A 22,312-nucleotide genomic window follows, 5' to 3' on the forward strand; every position below is an offset into this window, starting at 1 on the left:
CACGTCACTCGTGGCTGACGAGGGTCCTGGGTGCTTTGACCAAGGTTATAAACGGCGGGAGGATATTTACGACGGCTTCAACGTTTCTCCTTCAGGCCTAAGGAACAGCAATGTGTTCTAGGGCGGGGAAGGCCAGATGCTACCGCGGTCACTTACGATCCCGCGAACAACCCTGTGACCCTGGGTCGCGAGCACCCTCGTTCTTTCCCCTGGGAACCAGCTCCACGGCTCCAAGCGACGCGACCAGACCAGCGCCCAGGTGGAGCCGGAACAAAGCTTCTCGGATCTGACTTTCTGACGCTGCCTCCTGTTTGGGCGGGGGGAGGGAAAGAAGGGAAGAAAATGTGATGTGTGCTCTCGTGCCGGTATGGCCCAATTTGGAAACCTGCAGATCTGTTTGATTTCGACTGGGGGAGAGAAGACCGCGTTTGAAGTTATTTTGGTTCTTCTGTGCAGAAATCACACGCTACACCTCACAAATTCGACAATTTCATAGAGCCGTAGTCAAGCGTGTGAGTTACAATTTTATTCATTCCATTTATTCAGTGAGTCAGGCTCTGACAGGGGGTTGATTTGTTGTTTAATATTTGGGGGGGATTATTTTGGTATATTTGCAACGTGTTTACTTAAATACTGGGTGTTAAATGAGATGTTTTCGTTTGTTTTGATAGGTACTTATAAAGGCAACGTACAGCATTTCACACTTACACAGCGCTTTCCGAGTCCTCCGCACGGCACGGGCACTCGAGAATGACTACCCTGTGTGTTTGGGAAGTGCCAGCCTCACTCCGCCCAGAGAAAAGCAGGACTTGAGCCGTGGTGTTAAGCCACCAAGCCCAGACCCGAGCTAAAGGGGCTCGACCCACATCTTGGGCTCCGGATATCGCACTAGGACCCAAGATTGTGGGCAGCAGCAAAGAGCCCAGAGGAGGAAATGGATTCTTCTTGCTTGTTTTATGGTCCTCAGGGTGTTACCATAACAGCATGGATTCTTTCATGAACTCAGCGGAACATATGGGGAACCTATACTTAGCTTGTCATTTCAAGCCCTTCCTCCCCCACACACAGCTCCCCCCCCCCCCAGGAGTCCTCAATATGGTACCAGTTCTGTAGATTTAAAAAAAAAAAAAAATGCTCCATTGGGTGAAGCGTCCTTTTGTCTTGGCCCACGGGACAGCGGCGATGTGTCCTGAACTTTGATTCGAGTTGCAGTTGACCGCAAAAGTGCCAAGTGGACCCTGTTCCGGGGATGGCTAGCCTATCAGCCACGGCAGGAACAGCCAGCCACCGCGTCTGAACCTGGTGCGCAGCCACCAGAACAGGGATGGCTTTGGCCGAAGACGGCGACAAAATGTGCAAAACAAAGAGACGGCACAAGGCAGTCTTTAAAAATAGTCCTAAGTGTCAAAACAGACCAAACGAGAATGTGCTTCTCTGCCTAAAAATAGACCAGTGTTCAAGGGTGGGCTTCAAATAGGAGATCATCTCTCTGCTCTTTTAACTCTGATCTTTAAGGGCCTGAGATCTGATTTGTATAAACGAGAAAGCCAGTCGCTAGGCACATGCTTCCAACATGCACAGTAAGTGACGGAAGCTCCCCGGTGTGGCTCCGGGAGGGATATTAGGCAGCATCGCTCTGAAAGAGTATTGCCAAACCATCAGCTGTTCTTTTAGCATCTAAGTCATTTCTAGGATGGCACAAGTCCAAGTCTCATTCGTTAAGACAGCAGAAATCTATAAACACCTGCATGTAATTGATTAGTAAGTTGGGGTTTCTTTAACTGGCTGTTTATTCCTCTGTTCAAAACAACGCACTAAAACAAAGAACCAACAATGGCAAGTCATTGACATTGTGCCAAGTTATTAGAGACTTTTATTTCGGTAAAGTGGGTTATTGTACTTGGGGAGTTCACCTGAGTCCCTGAGGGCTCCCCTTCCATTAAAGTGCTGTGTCCTTTGTTCTTGGTTCACCGGATTGAGACCTTAAGGTGAGGTCGTGGGACGGTGGTATTTACATTTTGTGTAGAAAACAATTAAATGAGAAAAGACTGGGTTTAAGGGCCAGTTCTCTAATTTGTGTTTTTGTCGATGGTAAACATACCGCCCATTCTTCAATTCCCAAGAGCAGAGGCTGATCTTCCCCCATCGCTGTGTCCCTCCTTCACCCAATCGCAGATAGGGTTCTGCAAACCTTTTTCGTGAGTTTGTGAATTTCATCCCTAGCACACTGAGTTTGGGGTAACTCCTGTTGGCGATTGTTGGTGTTTGGGCAGAGAGAGGCGAGGCGAGGCAGGAGTGAGGCAAGTGAGGGTTTGTGGGGGCACCTGGGAGTAGGGGTGGGGGGAGAGGAAATGGGAGGAAATTCATCCCACATCAGGCTCCTTGTTGACAGCATGGAGCCTGCTTCGGATTCTCTGTCTCCCTCTCTCTGCTCTTCCCTCACCCCCTCAAACACTTAAAAAAAACCCACAACTTCGTACAGCTCTATACTGCTTTCAAAATAAAAATTTTAAGGGGCAGTTACACATCCTTTTCTTTTTTAAAAAAAATTTTTTTTTCAACGTTTTTTATTTATTTTTGGGACAGAGAGAGACAGAGCATGAACAGGGGAGGGGCAGAGAGAGAGGGAGACACAGAATCGGAAACAGGCTCCAGGCTCCGAGCCATCCGCCCAGAGCCTGACGCGGGGCTCGAACTCACGGACCGCGAGATCGTGACCTGGCTGAAGTCGGACGCTTAACCGACTGCGCCACCCAGGCGCCCCTACACATCCTTTTCAAACACATAAAACAGTTACAAAAACTGACCAATGTGTTAAGCCACAACACTTTCAACCTTTCCGTAAGCAAAAATTATACAGATCTTAATTACTGACCACAACGCAAAAATTAATCAGTTAATAAAATATAGACCATGAAAAATAACAAAAGAATTAACGGAAAAATATAGTCCTTTTTAAAAAGTTTTTATTTATTTATTTTGAGAGAGAGCATGCTTGTGCGTAAGCAAGCGGGAGAGGGGCAGGGAGAAAGAGAATCCCAAGCAGGCTCAAAGCCTGACTCCGGCCTTGAACTCACGAACTGTGACATCGTGATTGGAGCCAAAATCAAGAGTTGAATGCTCAACCAACTGAGCCACCCAGGCACCCCACAGAAAACATACTTCGTACTAATTCTTGGGCATAAAAAGAAAATGACAAGCTACTTGAAAATGGATGTACTTTCGTGCTTTGTCGAAGATTAATTGACCACAGAGTTGTGGGTTCATTTCTGGGTTTTCTATTCTGTTCCATTGATCTGTGTGTCTGAGAGGCAAACCAAGAAACAGACTCTTAACTCTAGAGAACAAAGTGGTGGTTACCAGGGGGAGGCGAGCAGGGGGAATGGTGGAATGGTGATGGGGTCTAAGGACCGCACTTGCTGTGATGAGCACCGGGTGTCGTACAGGAGCGTTGAACCACCACGCTGTACGTCTGAAACCAATATTACCCTGTATATTAACTGGAATGTAAATAAAAACTTTTTTAACAAGGAGGAAACAAGGTAAAAAAATAATAAAAATAAAATTAACAATAAGTAGAGGAGCATGATGCGTCCACCAAGTGGCATTGGAAAGAAATTGCCTTGCCTACATTTACAAGAAAACAGGAAAGGCTGCAAATAACTGAGTTATGCTTTCACCTGGAGAAGCTAGGAAAAATAAAAATAATCCCAAGAACAGAATACATAAACAGGAAAGCATAAATTAGTAAGATCAAAAGCAAACAGCAGCGGCGAAAATGTAGATTCGGTAAACAGAGCAAAGACATGTGACCAACATTTAACGTGTCAAAGGACAGGATGTAACTTTGAAGCATTAGAGAGGATAACTAGATTAAATACCCAAAATTCAAAAATCCATATGAAACAGATGATTTCCTCTACAAATAACAGCAACCAAATTTAGATGGGGACCCCTGGCTGGCTTAGTTGGAGGGGTGGGCAACTCTTGATCTCGGGGTCGTGAGTTTGAGTCCCATGTTGAGTGTGGAGATTACTAAAAACAAATAAATAAGCTTTTTAAAAAAGTGGCCACAATTAGAGAAAAAGAAAAAAAGGCAGAGAAGATACAGACTAATTTCTATAAAATAAGTTGCAAAGATGTTCAAGGATCAGGATCTGTACCTGAAAACTGCACCAGGTCTAGGAGATTTAGTAGCAAATTCTATAGACACTTGCAATTTGTACAAGCAGTGTCAGGGCATAGTAAAAATAGATTTTAAAATCCTTTTAAAAATGGCATATCAAATCCTCAATTCATCAAAAGAATAACACATCATATCAGAAACAACTAACTACAGTTTGTCTCTAGGAATGCTAGAGCGGTTCACCATTAGAAAATCCATGGATATACTTTATTACACTCACAGATTAATATAGAAAATGTATATGATCATCTCAATAGGTGCCAAAACGTCATTTGCTAAAACGTCACCCCATATATTAACAAGAAGAATCATAACAAAGTTGGGGCGCCTGGGTGGTTCAGTTGGTTAAGCATCCAACTCCTCATTTCTGCTCAGGTCATGATATCTCACGGTCGTGAGATCGAGCCCTGCGTGGGGCTCGGCGCTGAGCTTGCTCGGGATTCTCTCTCTTCCTCTCTCTCTCAAAATGAATGAATGAATGAATGAATGAACAGACATTAAAAAAAAAACTACAACAAGCTCTTAGAATTATTTCATAGTCTCAAAGGAGGTCCTAAGCAAGGCATGAAATCCAGAAGCCATTACATAGAGGTTCATACATCCTATCACATGAAAATATATGCAGAACTAAAAATATAGTGCATACCACACCTGTGCAAGATGTTAACCATAGGAGAAACCGTAGTAGGTGAGGAAGGGGGGAGGGTGGGTGTATGGGAACTGCATACTCCCCATCCGATTTTCCTGTAAAGCCTAAAACTGCTCAGACAAAGTCTATTAATTAAAAATACATACAGTAACCACGAGGGAATAACCAACACACTAGATAAAACACTCGCAACACATTTGATACAAAAGCCTCCATATCTTAATACATCACGAACCAGGAGTGCCTGGGTGGCTCAGGCGGTTAAGTGTCGCGGTCCGTGAGTTCAAGCCCTGCATCAGGGCTGCATGGAGCCTGTTTGGGATTCTCTCTCTCCTCTCTCTGCACCATCCCTGCCTGCTCTCTCTCTCTCTCTCTCTCTCTCTCTCTCTTTCAAAATAAATAAACTTAAAAAAAAAGAAATCATACAAATAATTAAAGAATAAGACAAAAGAACCAATAGGAAAACTAGTGAAAGATGCAGAAAAGCAGTTCACAGCAAAGGAAACACCAATGGCTTTTCAATAGCCACACACACACAACGAAAGAGATGCAAATCAAAATACAATGCCAGGTTTTTTTTTGTTGTTTTTTTTTTGTTTTTTTTTTTTAGCTAACAAATGGGTAAATATCGAAAAAAAACTTTGGCTGTGCAAGCGTGTGGGAAACAGAAGCGCCCGTATCTTGTATCTTGTTAGGGAAGTTGTAAGCTGGAGCATAGCCCCTTTTAGAAAATTTGATCTTAAGATTTTTTAAATGTAACGTAAACTAAAATTTAAAATCCATGTGTTCTTCGGTGGAAAGAGTTTATTTTTATGAATTTTACCATGTAGAAGTGCTTGGAGATGGCTGCAAATATCTACCTATCGAGGTGTTTATAGGAGGAAAAGACAGAAAACTGCATAAATGCCCATCAAAAGATTCCGGGAGCACGACGCACCCGTGTAATGAAACGCCAGGCGGCCGCGCTTAACAAAAGAAGTAGGTTTGTAGGTACTGATACTTACTTTGAAACTTCAAAGACACATTCGTAAGTGCAGTTGTTACTGGAACAGCAGAAACCAACAGTGGAACGGTGTGTGCCATTGATGTTTGTTAAAGGGTGTGAGAGAGAGAGAGAGAGGGAGAGGGAGGGGGAGAGAGGGAGAGGGAGGGAGAGAGAGGATCTATACAGGCTGCCTGGAAACATAGGCACCTAAAAAAAGTGTCAGTAGGGCTGACACTGGGAGGAAAAATGGAGACTGAAGTCAAGGATATCAGGGAAACCGTATTTCATTGTTTGATTCTCTTTTTCCCATGTACATACTTTACATGGACTTAAAAAAATATATCTTAGGGGGAAAAAAAACCAGGAAATAAAGAATAAGAGATCATTCTGGGTGGCTCCGTCAGTTAAGTGTTGGACTCTCGATTTGGGCTCAGGTCATGATCTCACCGTTCGTGAGATCAAGGCCCGCATCGGGCTCTGTGCTGACCCTGCAGAGCTTGCTTGGGATTCTCTCTCCCTCTCTCTCTCTGCCCTTCCCTCATTCACAGGCATGTGAATGCACTCTCTCTCTCTCTCTCTCTCAAAATAAATAATAAACTTAAGAAAAATGAGATGATTCTTAACTAGATAGAGATTATCTATCTAAAACCTACAGCAATAGTCAGACTTCAGAGTGGCACATTAGAAGCAGCCTGGTTAAGTTCAAAATAAGGACTATCTGTGCTAATATTCAAATTGTGCCTGATGCAAAACCAGGGGGCGGGGGGAAATGTATAAACGGTATCAATGACATAAATTACCATTTTCACGAGCGATATAATTGTCTGCATAGAAAATCCAAGAAAATAAAAAAAAAAAAAAAAAAAAAAAAGGGTGCCTGGGTGGCTCAGTCGGTTAAACGGCCGACTTCGGCTCAGGTCATGATCTCGTGGTCTGTGAGTTCGAGCTTTGGGCTCTGTGGTGACAGCTCAGAGCCCGGAGCCTGCTTCAGATTCTGTGTCTCCCTCTCTCTCTGCCCCTCCTCCCTCACGCTCTGTCTCTCTCTCCTTCAAAAATAAATAAACATCAGAAAAAATTAAAAAAAAAAGAAAGTTATAGAGCATTATGGGCTGTATAACAGTTTATGTTCAAAATGTATATGTAGTCATACATTATAAGTGCACAGAATAAAAACAAATGGTTAACTTACTTCTGGGGACAGGACAAGGATCGGAGATGTGATGAAATCAAGGGGGACTTCTGGTTCCTCTGTATTGTTTGAACTTTCAAAAGAAAAATAGAATCATATATTAATTACATAATTTTTAAAACTTCACCCAAAGGTAATGTGGCAATTTTAAAGTTCATTCAAATACATTTTTTGTTCAAAATCCTTCCATTTACAGTGTGTGTATCTTCGCATATCTTTATTTTATAAGGACTTGAATGTTTTTCAACCTTATTAAAAAACAGAAATATTTTCAAGGTGGGGAGTGATAACATAACAACATAATGATATGATGATAACGTAATCTGTAGCTTTTCTCGTTTCTCAACATAAGGACTTTAGTCTCTGTTTATCACTGCAAGAGTACTTCACCTCCGAGTACGGCATATATAGTCTCTAACCTCTAATGTAAATCCTATTTCAACTAGTGGTGCTGGACCGGAAAACACATGCTTTTAGGATGTCCAGGGCAATACCAATATTACAAAACTCATCCACAATCTTCTGGAAGGATTTAGGGCTCCCGTGAAGAACCAAAAATTTGTCAATAGTGAAACTTACTTTGGGATTCTTTTTCATAAACTCTGTATAGCTTCTCTGAGGAATAAATTTAAAAGAGTTCCATATCTCATTATAATGCTTTGGGAAGCGTCTGAAAATTGGGACCACCACGATTTCTTGACAGACATAAGATATTTGGTTATTTGAAAAGCCATCAAGATAAGATGGGACATAGTCACATGCCCACAGATTGAAATTTCTTGAAACGTGTTGCCTTTTCTCTGGGGAGATCTTCCTACGTCCCAGGCCCTGGAGAAGAATTATAAGAAGATTAGGAGAAAAATATTCAAAGTCAAAGAGTTCTGAAGTCTTTAATAAAACCAGCTACATGATAGCCTATGTCTTAATATACGACATGGCAACGGCTAAGAGAGGTATCCTTTACCAACCTATAAATCAACACCGAAAGCATGCTGGTGGTGTTTCGTTATTGTTCTTGTAACCTTCCACTTCCACCAATGGATTTACTTGCCAAGGGGATTGGTCTTCTAGAGACATAGAGGGCAGAACCAGAGAGACCACAGCTGGAAACAGCCTATTAGCCAGCCTAGACTCCCAGGCACCCCAGCCAGGTTCTCTGCACCCAGGTGGCACCTCAGTGAATCTGCCTCTGGCTGCATCCCAGCATTCAATGGGGTAGATGGTTCTCACTCCGAGGGAAGCTGAACTCTTTCCCACTCAGGAAGCAACACCCTTGGGGGTCTGCCCACAGGATTCCTCATTAACTCTCAGGACCTCACATGCGAACCTGAGAATTACTCTGTATTCAGAACTGTGCTTTCGATCTGACCCATAACTAGAAGAAAACACTATGCTTCGACAAAAGACTAGAAGGAAACGGACATGAGATCACCCAGACTTTATATTATAGATCGTCCTGGACTCATGATGGAGTGACATCCGATAAACCCACGGGAAGCTGAAAAAAATCACACAAGGACCCTCTGTAGCAAAGTGAGTTTGTTGTTTCATAAGGACCAGTGTCATTCAGAGTGACAGCAGGTGGCACCCTCAACTTAGGGTAATTGGAAGAGAGTTTAGTAACCGGACTATTTGTGGGGAACCTCACGGGGACAGTGTAGAGGCTCCAGATCCAAGGGGTTTGAGGAGGAATGTAGTCCCCATAGATGTGTCCCTGGTGCTGGGGCAGAGAGAACGGGAGAGGCTGGTTCCAGAGACACGAAGGGAAGACGCTGCCCGAGCACCTTTCTAACAAGGTACTTGCCGATAGTCCAGGAAAAAAAGTGAAGTAAAATAAAAGAAAGAGACAAAATGAATAGGGGAAAGAGGTACAAGGACAACAACAAGTAAACCTTGTAATTAAGTCTAACTACTTGCCGGGAATAACAACGGGAGCCCTAATCCTTCCAGAAGATTGTTGAGGTGTCGGTTAAGCATCTGACTCTTGATCTCGGCTCAGGTCATGATCTCACGGTCTGTGAGTTCAAGCCCCACGTCGGCCTCTGTGCTGACAGCACAGAGCCTGCTTGGGATTCTCTCTCACCCTCTCTCTCTCCGCCCCTCCCTGCTCTCTCTCTCTAAAAAATTAAAAAAAAAAAAATGAAAAAATGAAAAAAAAATGTAAACACGTCTAAATACTTGCTGATAATGTAACTATGAAAAATTGAAATATATTGAAACTTCAGGTAAGAATCCACAAAAAGGAAGGAATGGAGGGGGAAGGAAGGCGGGGAGAGAGAAACAAATCTGGAACTGAAATCTGCAGGATTTCAATTTGATAGCTGTGAAACCCAGGAGGTGCCACTTAACATTATCCCATGAAAATGGCACCTCCGTGAGTTGGGACAGCACAGTCTGGCCACTCAAGTGAGGAAGGTCAGTACGTTGAAGAACTTGCCATACCCTTGGGGGCTGGGAGTTAGGGGGTAACTATAGATATTACATTTTATATTCATAGGGTAATATAATATCAACGTATTTCTTAAACATTTATAGTTAAGGGTAGCCACTGGTAGACAATAGAAGCCAGTGAGCAAATAAATTCAATCTAGCTAAGTCAGGAGAGGGACAAATTAAAAGAAACAAAGTGCAAACATGGTAAATAGGAAACAGACAATGAAACAACAGAAATAAAACCCAAAACATAAATTATCATAACAATTGGAATGGATGGAATTCTTATACAAAGAAACAATGACTCTTAGATTTAAAAAAAATGCTCTATTCTATTTATAATTTAAAAAAATACAAGGGCGCCTGGGTGGCTCAGTCGGTTAAGCGTCCGACTTCGGCTCAGGTCATGATCTCACGGTTCGTGAGTTCGAGCCCCGCGTCGGGCTCTGTGCTGACAGCTCAGAGCCTGGAGCCTGCTTGGATTCTGTGTCTCCCTCTCTCTCTGCCCCTCCTCTGCTCTTGCTCTGTCTCTCTCTGTCCTTCAAAAATGAATAAACATAAAAAAAAACTTTTTTAAAAAATACAAATTGACTAAAAAGTAAAAGACAAAGAAATAAACCATAATGTAAGTAATGAATGTTAGCAATAGGAAAGTAATAGTGTTTGCTAGGAATTTACCCAAGGGATACAGGAGTTCTGATGCATAGGGGCACTTGTACCCCAATGTTTGTAGCAGCGCTTTCAACAATAACCAAATTATGGAAAGAGCCTAAATGTCCATCGACTGACGAATGGATAGAGAAGATGTGGTTTATATATACAATGGAATACTACTTGGCAATGAGAAAGAAGGAAATCTGGCCATTTGTAGCAACGTGGATGGAACTGGAGGGTGTTATGCCAAGTGAAATAAGTCAGGCAGAGAAAGACAGATACCATGTTTTCACTCATAAGTGGATCCCGAGAAACTCAACAGAAGACCAGGGGAGAGAGGAAGGGGGAAAAAAAGGTTACAGAGAGGGAAGGAGGCAAACCATAAGAGACTCTTAAATACTGAGAATAAACAGGATTGATGGGGGGGTGGGGAAGAGGGGAAACTGAGGATTGATGGGGGGTGGGCATGGAGGAGGGCACCTGTTGGGATGAGCACAGGGTGTTGTATGGAAACCAATTTGACAATAAATTATTTAAAAAAAAAAAAAGGAAAGTAATAGTGGCAAACCTAATATTACAATTCAGAATTCATGCCTAAAAACATTAAAGTATGTAAAAGATGCTTCGTATTGATAAATAATAAGAGCCACCAAGAACATAAAATATTCATGAATTATTATGCAGAAAAATATGATATTAAACTATATAAGGTTGAAAGAATTACATAAGCTTAAAAAAATTTAGAAACTCAAGAATAATCTTAGAAGGAAAAATTGACAAATGAAGACAAAAATTAAGAACAGGTTATGAAGGATTTGAATAACATAATTAATGGCCTTAATAAAATTAAGAATTTTGCAACCAACTTTGTAAACACCCATGAAATTTTTGTTAAAATCAATCATGTACAAGATAACAAAGATAATCTTTATAATTCAAAATTCATATTCTATAGAACTTATATAAACCATAGAACTAGATATTAGCAACAGAAGTTGATCTGAAAAAATTCTAGCTACATAGAAAATTCAAAACATTCTTCTAAATTATTTTTAGAGTTAAAAATTAAATCATAGACTATTTGGAAGCAAATAATAATGAAACTCTAGTTTAAAAACATGTTCAGATGTAGCCAAAGCAATAATCTAAGGAAAATTCCTAGTTTTAGTAGGTTTACTAACAAAAACAGTTGTAAGTATATGAATTAAACACGCAACCAAAACAGATATAAAAGAACAGCAAACTAAGAGTATTTTAGGAGATGTTACACCAACAGATTTGGAAACAAATACATTTTAGACACATGTCAACAAAATCTACTCAAGAAGAAATAGAAAGTTGGGGAGCACCTGGCTGAGTCGGTTGGTAGAGTGTGTGACTTTGACCTCGGGGTTGTGAGTTCAAGCCCTACATTGGGTGTAAAGATTACTTAAAAATAAAATCTTGGGGCGCCTGGGTGGCGCAGTCGGTTAAGCGTCCGACTTCAGCCAGGTCACGATCTCGCGGTCCGTGAGTTCGAGCCCCGCGTCGGGCTCTGGGCTGATGGCTCAGAGCCTGGAGCTTGTTTCCGATTCTGTGTCTCCCTCTCTCTCTGCCCCTCCCCCGTTCATGCTCTGTCTCTCTCTGTCCCAAAAATAAATAAATGTTGAAAAATAAAATCTTGACAATGCACCTGGGTGGCTCAGTCGGTTCAGTATTCGACTTTTGATTTTGGCTCAGGTCATGACCTCACAGTCATGAGAGGTTGTGAGATTGAATCAGGGATTCTCTCCCTCTCCCTCTGCCACTCCCCTACTCAAATGCTCTCTAAATAAATAAATAAATAAACCCTTAAAAATAAAAAAAAAAAAATAGACAGTTTTAATAGATTAATAATCAATGGAGAAATTAAAAAGGGAAAACAGTACAAAAAAACAAAAACTAAAAACGTTCTCAAACTCAAATAATTTTATGGGCAAATTCTACCTAAACCTCGTTAAACTGAAATTCCACACTTTATATAAACCATCCCAGAATGTAGAGGAAGTTGGAAAGCTTCCAGTGTTTTCTATGAGACTAACATAGCTCTGATAGAATATATGTGGTACAATCCTGTTTATATCATTAACAGCATATACGCTTATATGTGTATATTTGCATGTGAATTGCAAAAAATTCTCAAATTTTGCCCACCAAACCATTATCTGTGAGTCCTCAAGGTAGGATTGTGAGGAGGGAAAGTAAGAGTGCAAATTTTTAAGAACATTTATTTAATTCTGTGTTCTTTGAAAGTTGTAAAGGACATCTGTTACTTTGATAATTTAAAAAATGATGTTAAACATTCCATTTAGAGAGTCAGGCAGAGTGGGTATTCTCGCTCTGTGTTCAACACTCTGCCAGGGAAAACCAGATTCTTTTTTAGGTTAAACCACTTCAATTTAGCTTAAAGATGGTAGCCTGGAGGAAAGAGTAATTTCGGGCAAGCTTTTTAGCATCACTGTTCTCAGGTTCCTCATCTCTAAATCGGGGATGATAAGAGTAATTAGCCAGCAATGTGGTCGTGATGGTTCAATGAGATCGTAGGAGATGCTAGCACAGGGCAGATGCTTTACAAATGGTGGGTATTATTAACGTCGGCGTCGTCATCATCATGGACTTTCAGAGTTGGTAAAGAGTCTCAGAGATCACGTGATCCAACCCTCTCCTTCAGCTGTGTTAACCCTCCCCTGCCTACTTTGACAGCCCCGTGGCCACATGAGCACTGCAAATGTGGGTCTTCTAAACTCAGAGGTGCCACAAGAATAAAACACAAAGCTGGATTTTAAAGACTTCGCTTGGGGAATGTAAAATATCTCATGAGTAATGTTTACATTGATTACATGTCGAACGGATCACTTGGGGAATTATCGAGTTAAATAAAATACATTAGTAAAAGTAACGTCACCTCTTTTTTACTCCACGGGGCTACTAGAACCTTTCCAGTCGCGTGTGCCGCTCACAACATATAGGTTTCCACGGCACGGTGCTGTGTTAACCACCACTACGTGCTCTCAGACTTTATTTTCTCCGCTGAGGGCAACTCACCCCCTCTAGGGGAAAGACAACTCCAGTTATGGGAAGTCCTTTGTACTTTGTAAGCTCGCCTCCCCCTGACCTGTCCCGGGGGGGGGCTTGGTTCTGTCCACCAGAGACACACCTGGGAAACCCCTCTTTCCCGTTACAGACCTTCCCACGAAAGCTCGCGAATGGGCAGTTCATACTTTGAGAAGTGTGAGGTGCACACATGACCTTGTTCCCGAGTTGGGGAAAGTTGTCTAGCATCACGTGCTAGAGGTGCTCCCAGTTTTGCTAGTACTCCGGAGGGAAATACTCACAGAGTCAAGGTAGCATCCAGAGCTCTGAAAGCTGTAGCGGTTGTCGTGTACGGAGAAGGGGAAGTTGTTATCTACCGCTTGCTAGAAGAGATTGGGAAGGAGTTGGAAAAAAAACACATCAGAACCCCAGCGTGCTGGCAGAACCTGCAGACAGAACTAAATCCATCACCGGAGAGGAGCAGACGGCGAGGGACAGGAGGTCACGGGTGTGCCTGTCAACTCAAGGCTTTAAAAGTCAACCTCATTGGTGACCTTGCGGAAAATCATAAAAATTCTCTTTCAAAACACCCTCTTTGGAGGCAAAGAAGGAAAAGTGTATAAGCTCGTGGAATTGAAAGCTGGAAAGGGACTTTGGAGGCCGTCAAGACCAAAGTTCTTCCTCTGACCAATAAGGATCCTGGCCCAAGTTGGCTGCGTGAGTTAGCTAAGGGCGAAGTCCACACTGGCTTCTCCCTGAGGCCACTTCGTGCCCCTGAAGTCGCCGGTGAACTGGCCAGGGAGGCAGAACGGGCACGTTAACGATCTGCGAGCTGTAACCAAAGATGGTGTTTTCCTGTCCACAGAGGAGCCTAACTTGATTGTCTGAGCCAGGAGGCAGTTCGTTCTAGGAAGTATTTGGGGTGTCAGAGTGACCAGGATAGGAGGTGGGATGCTACCGGCATTTAAGGACCCAAAGATGACGAAAGAGTAGTTCCTTCCGAGGAAGAATTGACGGGCCAGGAGTGCCCGTGGGTGCCGCCCCCTTGGAGAGCCACAGGGACGCGTGGCCCGGGCCAGCACTCGGGACTCACCTTCTCTCGAACCTTGTAGATTGGGGGCAGCCTCCCCTCCACTTGCTGAGACACACGTGGGCTGTGGGGTTCTTTCAACATAGCACTTGTGATGGATTCTGGTGTCTTCTGCGCTAGTCCAATCTGAGGGAACTAGAAAACCAGCACAGGCCGTGATTAAAACCAGACACATCTGAACCTCAAAGCCAAGTATCGGGGCTTCCTCTGTAACGTGATCAAAATGCAATTTGGGTGCTTCTGGTGGGCGAAGGAAATGGCGTAATTTTCGTAATTTGCAAGTATTCTTTCCAAGACCAAAAAATATTGTAATGGCCCAAGGCCATCACTGCAGGCTGTTTCAAGTTACTGGGCCCACCCCTGCTGTGCTGGAGCCTGGAAATGTTTCTGTGGCCCGGTGAAGGGGGGTGTGACCTGTGAGCAAAAGCTGATGTGCTCTGAGAAGACAGAAATGGGTTGAGCTCTTTCTTCCTGTCAGCGCGCTCCCCGTACTGGGGCTGAGGACCCAGCCCACGTTCACAGGGGTGAGCCAACCTCCCCCGGTAGGAGGTGGAGGAGAAACATAGCTGACTCTGCCCTGAGAAGGTAGAACGGTAGAGGGGAGAGGGAAAAAATAGGGGATAGGATACAAAGCAAAAGAGTAATAATAAAGATTATCTGGGGAGGCTGTTGGCATCTCCCTATGAACAGGAAGGAAGGAAATAGGACGGGGCAGAGGGAAGGCGTCCCAAGAGAGGCCTTGATCCACCCCACAGAGAGTTCTGGGCGCGTGATGGCCTCTCAGAATCATCCTGAGTTAGGGCGACGGGACCGGGCTTTTCTGCACCCTCATCGATCAGTCACCAGGTGTGGGTTGATCTAGGAAGAGGGGGTGATTTTTGAGGAGGCAGCTCTCTTCAGCCAGGGGTTATCCCTAGGGTCAGAGCACCGAGGCCTTCCAACAAAGGGAGGAAGCAGAATTTGGTGGCTGGGTCACAGACTGTGGATTCAAAGTTCCCGAGTCCAATCCTGGCTCTCTCTCCTATGAGGTCAGCCCTATGCAAGAGACTTGACTTCTCCACGCCCCAGTTTCCTTGCCTGTAAATTGGAATAATAACACTTCTTTGACAGCGTGGGTGCGATTAAAAGAGAAAGTGCACGCACCAGAGAGTGCTCGATGACCGTTAGCAGGTTGTATCTTTGCTCACAGCTGTCCCCTCCTTGGTCCCCAAACCTACCGCCAGGCCTCAGGCCAGTCCTCCTTGCTTTCTGCCGGATTATAAGGAACTTGACCAACACTGCCATTCTCCCTCATGCCTTCTCACGTCACAGCGTACCTGTATACTCAGGTGGCTCCTGTTCCCTGCCTGCGCAAGTGCATTCAGTACGTGACTGTTTACGTCAAAAGGGGGGGAGATTACGTCCTACATGATGTGTACTTGGTGGGCTGTTCTCGGCAGCACTGGGCTAGGTGACACACGGCGGCCGAGCGGCCTTTGAAACACAGTGCTGAGTGGGAAAAAGAAAGAAGCAGAATGAGATCTATAGCCCAACGCCATCTATGTGAAAAAAATAATCCATGCACGCAAGACCACAAGGCCTAACTTAACAGAACACAACGCCTAACTTACAGAACACAATGCCTAGCTTACAGAACACATCCGAATCAAAGAACTCTCAGGAAACACTTTGGAATGACTGCACGTGGAGCGAGGAGAGATGGGATGGGGATCAGAGCAGTGCCCGGCCAGTGCCCGCCTTGCCAGCCGGGAGCTAGGGCCCGGCCAGCCAGCAGCCAGCAGCAAGGCTCTCTGAAGGAGGAGGAATGGAGGAAGGAACCAGGAAGGAGGATGACTTTTTTCCCCTATTATGTTCCACTATTTAAACATTTCTTAACCAAATGCATCCATTACATTCTCTTTTTTCCCACGACAAAGATAATCGTATTTGTTTCCGTTTACCGTTGTAACACATACTCATGGTTTAAGAAGATGTGAACACAAAAACGTAAAGCAATCAAATTCCCCTGAACTCAGAGGTGACCACCTTTTTTTTTTTTTTTAAATGTTTATTTATTTAAATGTTTATTTTCGAGAGAGACAGAGAGACAGAGCACGATCAGGGGAGGGGCAGAGAGAGAGAGAGACAGAATCTGAAGCAGGCTCCAGGCTCTGAGCTGTCAGCACAGAGCTTGACGTGGGGCTCGAACTCACGAACCGTGAGATCGTGACCTGAGCCGAAGTCGGACGCTTAGCCGACTGAGCCACCCAGGCGCCCCAGATGGTGACCTTCCTTGGCCTACATCCCCATTACATGCACGTGCAGCCACGGACGTGCAGATGTGTGTGTGTACCTGTGTATAATGTGGCATATCTAGGATCATAGTATACATGCGGTTTCTAAACACCACGAACGCCTCCTTATTGAACAGTCATTTTTGGTGACTTTCTCCCCACCTTTCTGTCACCCCGGATCACAATATTCAATATTCGCGGCTGCGCGCTCACAGACGCAGACACGGCCACCTGCAGAGGAGGTTTCCGTCACTCCACAAACATCAGACCGTGCGATACGTACTGTTCTGCTCTTTGCTTTCCCACTTAGCAAGATACCCTAGACATTTGCCAAAGTCAACCTATAGGCTTCTAACTCCTTGTTACATTTTTTTCATGTCTTAAAACAATTCTTTTTCCAAAGTAAATACAAATAATACAGAGGGCCTCCAGACTCGTAACCTTTCCTTTGTCTCTTCCTCCGGTCTGGCTGTGTCAACATTCCTGTCTGGGCAGCTATGGAAAATCAGGGGTGGGGCTGGGAGGGTGGGAGTTTCTGCAGCATCAGGAACCATCGCTCTCCCCAGCTAAGTGACAACTGATTTGAGTTCATTTGTATTCCGGAAGTCTACGGACTAAATCACTGAGGGGGGGAAAAGAAACACGGCTCTAGCATTTTAATTTTACTCTTTTAAAATATATATTGAATGGGGACAACATGATAGCTGTGACATAAACCCTTCTGTTAGATATTGTCACCGTGAAATACAGCTTTTTAACTAGTTGGCGGTGAAATTTGTGCTGCATTCAATCACGCAGCGATTGCAATATTAAACAGGAAGGTGAAAGTGTACGGAGAAAGCCTCTCCTACCCGGCGACAGCCACATTTCAACCAGCAAGGTCAACTGCAAAATGACGGTCACCTCTAACGTGGCAATTACTGTCCTCCCAAATGGGCCGCTGCTGACTCAAAGCCAACGATTTCTTTCATTTCTCCGACTTGTCTGCAAGTTACTTTGGGAAGCTTCAGGATCAGCACTATTCTGTTCATGCTCTTGGGTGCTGGCTGCAGAAGGGCCCCACAGCAAGTGCTCGAGTCAGACCTCGGGAGGCAATGCCTCTAGACCCGAGACCGGGCTCTGGGAAGCCGTGGGATCGCAAGAGGAAACGAAACGCTCTCTCTTGCTTTCCCCCATAGAGCAGAACCCTGACTTTGTTTGAGGTGGCGTATAAAAAATACCTCCCCAAACTCCCGTGCAGCAAGCTCGGCCACGTGACCCAAAGAGACGCTAGCGGGGGTCTGCGGGGCGGGGCCCCTGGGATAACTTTGTTTTCCCCCACCAAAGAGACAGACTTAGAGGACAGGTGCCAGGGGTCGTTTTGTTCCTTGACCGTCCCCCCTCATTTACCTGCCTGACTTGAACAGCCCCACTCCAAGGATAACAGAACAGAGGACCGAAAAAGTCCCGATGACCCCCACGGACGTGTGTACCAGCCCTGAGCTGCCTACTTCTGGATTTGTTGTTGCTCGAGAAATACAAACCCTTATTTATAAGGTGACGACGCTGTAGTCAGCTTTTTATGATAGCCAGGCCAACACAATCCTCATGGGTATTGTAGCTGATAGAAAGAAGGGAAGCTAGTCTGAGAAACTTGTATTCTTCTCTTGGAGACTGATTGGTGTTATGTAGTTCACGCTCTTTACCATTTTACTTTGGCTGCCAGGAATCTCAGTGTCAAATCTGATGATATCATATAAATAGCTGTCATGTAGGCCATATGGCCTGTATGTGTTCTGTATTTTCCCGGTCTCAGCCTCTTCTTCTAAAATATATTCAAACTGATTCTGAATTTTTATTTTTTTATACTTTCCTATTTTATTTTGAATATTTTCCATATATTACTGTAAATCTTCGAAGAATGAAGCAGGGTGTATAAGGAGTAAAAAATATATATGTATATGTATATACATTAATATATATAATAGTTAACAAGTAATGAATGGTTACTCTGTTTCCATGAATCCTACTAACCGCTCCATATGAATTGTGTCATTAATCCACACGATAACCCTCTAACCCTGGTGTATACTATGATCCCATTGAACAGACAGAGACTGGTTTAGAAGGACTAAGCACACAGCAGCGACTGCCTAATGGACGTTCACGAGTGTGCTGAGTGTTTTACACACCAGATTTATTTCATTTAGTCCCCCCGAGAACGCTATGAGAGTCCCATTCGACAGGTGAAGGAACCGAGGCTAGGTGAGGCGATTCCTCAAAAGGGATGCCAGGAGAAGCAGCAGAAGAGGGATCTAGACTCAGTTCTGCGAGCTTGGCCACACCCACGTGACCTGAGGAAGGCGAGAGGAGTCCCCATCTTTCTTACCCATCTTCCGTCCTTGTCTAAAGGTGGGTTGAAGCGTCGTCCTCTGACCATTTTCTGCGGGAAGCGGAAGGTGGCTGAGGTTGGCTCCCTTATGTCCCCATTGCCTCGTAAACTCTCTGCATCTGGAAGACGTCCCTCCTCCTGCTCCTGACCCTTGGCCTCTCCTAGAAGGGGAGGTCCAGGGGGACCCACTGTTGCCATAGAATTCCGATGCCCCCATCACAATGGGGGAGGGCTGTGGGTCTTCTAAGCCCTCTGAGGGTTCCTGCACAGGCTACCTGCGGCTGCTCCCCCCAGGCTCCCGGCTGAGGAAGCCCCATTGATGTGTCAGACAAGTGAGGACAACACAGCCTTAAGGAAAAGGCAGGAAGAGCTCGGACAAGGCGAGGCCTGCTGGTCAATGCTTGATGACCAGGTCTCTGGAAGACAGTCCGATTTGTAGTGCTGTTGGCCAATTTCCATGGTGTAAATACTTGTACCGTGATTTTTTAAGCTAACACTGACGAATATGTCGGAAGTCGGGAAGAGATGTGCGCACAGGCTCCAGGCCCCCTCCCTGGGTCAAAGGATTGATCTCCCAGGCTCCCTCCCTCCCAGGCCAGACTTTGGAAGGAGCTGTGTTGTCCTACCTACATCCACTGCTCCCATCAGTCTGGCGGCCCCTGGCCCACGGCTCCCGCCCCTGCTGTTAACAGCGACCTCTCCCAACCCTTTAGGCCTAGGGGTGGGCAAGGCTTTTGGCTCTCGCTGGGCCTTGTCAGCCCCCGAACCCTGCCCACATCTCTCCAAGGACACTCTTCGTTAGACCGTCTTCTGTCTTGGAATGGGCCACCTGGTTCCTCCTGGGAGGCAGACCAAGGCCAACACGGGCATTGGCCACCACCTCCACTTACAGAAGAGGAGACCGAGTCTCAGACAAGCAGAGGGACTCTGCACGGTCACACAGCCAATACTGAGCCTGAACTAGACCCCCCAGGTACTGAGACCAAGTTCAATGCCAGCAGGAAACAGAGCTCACTTCCTCGACCCTGCCGAATTATTGGGCAGGGCTGATTTGCATAAAACAGGGCCCATCTAAGTGCCTGTCTCTAGGCCACCTTCCCTCTGCCACGCACGTGACGGGGTGGGAGGTGGGGGGAGAGGGGGCACAAGCCCAGAACGTGCCCCTCTGACACCCCACAACCGAGAGGAAAGCAAGAAGGACAGAGGAAGCCAAAGACTTCGAGCTTAAAAGTGCCATTTCCAACAGGGTATTTCGTGTGCCTTCACTTGGTCTCCACCAACAGGGCCGAACAGTTTTTAGAACGGAAATCTCATGTTTAAATATGTTTTGCATCTCCTCTCCAGTTAGTCATTCGCTCTGTTAAACAAGGAATATGATCACTGGCTAAGGTGTGTCCCAATTTCACCCCTCTGAGTGATTGTTCAAAATTCTTAACAAATTTGTCCAAGGAAATCAAAACTGAATAAAGGACACCCGGCCAGGAAAAATAAAATACAATTTTTCTTCAGCTAGGATTTCTCGGCCCCAGATGGGGGTCGGGCTGTTCATTGTTGATGTTATTATTTGCAGAGGTTTGAATTACTGGGCTGAACTTGGCGACGCCTCAGTCTGCACACAAGTCCTGGAGCACTCAGAGCGCTTGAGTCCCTGGCGCTGAGGTCAGCGGAGATTCATGCTTCATCCTGCCTCGTGCTTTGCACACGAGGGGCCCCTGCTTGGAGTGCAGTGGCCCAAGACGGCTCGTTACAGACTGTCCATGAAGATAATGGTGTGAGCTTGTGTCAGAATCTATTCATTCGGTCAACAAATATTTACCCAACACCCACTGTAGGCCGGTACTGTTTTCAAACAGTACTAAGGCATCGCCAAAATTAGTCTTCATGAATAACGAATTATGACTTTACCAATACATCCAATGATCAGTACCCCAAATTACTGATGAACCAAAAATTATCTTCAGTGAACTATCTACATTTGCAGCAAATAGTTTTGCCCAATATACATATTTTTTAATGTTTATTTATTTGAAACAGCACGCGTGTGAGCACGCATGCATGGGAGCGAGTGTGGGAGGGCAGAGTGAGGGAGAATCTCAAGCAGACCCCATGCTATCAGCTCAGAGCCCAATGCGGGGCTCGATCTCACCAATTGTGAGACCATGACCTGAGCCAAAATCAAGAGTTGGATGCTTGGGGCGCCTGGGTGGCTCAGTCGGTTGAGCGTCTGACTTCGGCTCAGGTCATGATCTTGCAGTTGACGGGTTCGAGCCCTGCGTCGGGCTGTGTGCTGACAGCTCAGAGCTTGAAGCCTGCTTTGGATTCCGTGTGTCTCTCTCTCTGCCCCTCCCCCGCTCGTGATCTGTTTCTGTCTCAAAAATAAAATAAACATTATTTTTTTTTTAAAGAGTTGGATGCTTAACCAACCGAGCCACCCAGGCGCCCCACCCCATATATTTTTTTGACTTAACAGTTGTGTGTACTTCGACTTTTAGACCTTGCACATCTTAAGTGTTAAGGAGTTTATGAAGGATAGATGTGTCTGTCTCTTCTATGCGTTTCCAGTGTGGTCTGCCAGCCATTCCTTGTTTACTTAATGATGGGTATCTTTCCTAGGAGAGAAAGCGGTGGGACCATGGGCACTCTGGAGGAATGCTCTCACTCATGTGTGTGCCCATGCCCACCTGTGATGCCCCCACAAACACTCAGACCTGCACACATAGGCGTTATCCCATTTGTCATTCCACCAAATGAATGTTCCATCTTCACGTTCACGTTCATGCACCCTGGACAACTTAACCTGCACGTGGAGAAAGCCCATCCATCTGAGAAATTCTCAGGCATCTGAATTGTAAAACACATTTTATCTATCTGAACTCTTTCTGCAAATAGCAGCCGAATCAAGGTGACTCAGCTGCACTTTTTATTAGAATTCCTAATTCATATGGTACTAATGGAAAGTTTAATGGGTGCGCAACAGGTTTGCACACCCTCTTGGAAAGCACTCTGGCACCTGTAACGGGAGCACATTTCTCGTTGTATCTTACGTTGCAAACTGTTTGGAAAGTTAACTCCATCTTTTTCCTTTCCGCTCAAGAAAACAATTCAGTGGATCCAGACAAGTAAGACTAAAGTGAAAGAGAAGAAGCAGGGGCACCCAGGTGGCTCAGCAGGTTAAGCATCTGGCTCTTGATTTCAGCTCAGGTCATGATCCCAGGGTCACGGGATCGAGACTCATATCGGCCCAGCATGGAGCCTGCTTGGGATTCTCTCTCGCCCTCCGCCCTCTTGTATTCCCCCTCTCTCTCTGTCCCATTAAAAAAAAAAAAAGACAAAGGAAATCTATTGAATTGAAAGAAACTAACTCACCGGGACATTTACAAAAACCCTTGACTTTGCTGACGTACACATGATACTCCAAATTCAAATTACGT

The 22,312-nt window shown here is 44.9% G+C and overlaps 1 protein-coding gene across 2 annotated transcripts; it reads right to left on the reverse strand.

Moving 5' to 3' along the window:
• Positions 1 to 219: 219 nt before the first annotated feature.
• Positions 220 to 19,054, reverse strand: TEX36 (testis expressed 36). Of its 2 annotated transcripts, XR_007145386.1 has the most exons (7): positions 18,879 to 19,054; positions 14,241 to 14,372; positions 13,450 to 13,530; positions 7,589 to 7,837; positions 7,010 to 7,082; positions 5,840 to 5,878; positions 3,315 to 3,472 (listed from the first exon to the last, which is right to left on the reverse strand). XR_007145386.1 is itself a non-coding variant. In XM_047825639.1 (6 exons), the coding sequence occupies exons 1-5, from the start codon at positions 18,927 to 18,929 to the stop codon at positions 7,047 to 7,049; spliced, it is 549 nt and encodes a 182-aa protein (XP_047681595.1). In that variant the 5' UTR covers positions 18,930 to 19,054; the 3' UTR covers positions 220 to 307; positions 7,010 to 7,046. The 2 variants fall into 2 exon arrangements, 1 of the variants encoding a protein (XP_047681595.1); XM_047825639.1 differs by lacking the exons at positions 3,315 to 3,472; positions 5,840 to 5,878 and adding an exon at positions 220 to 307.
• Positions 19,055 to 22,312: the final 3,258 nt, after the last annotated feature.

Source organism: Prionailurus viverrinus, chromosome D2 (assembly GCF_022837055.1).
Source record: "Prionailurus viverrinus isolate Anna chromosome D2, UM_Priviv_1.0, whole genome shotgun sequence".
Classification (NCBI taxonomy): domain Eukaryota; kingdom Metazoa; phylum Chordata; class Mammalia; order Carnivora; family Felidae; genus Prionailurus; species Prionailurus viverrinus.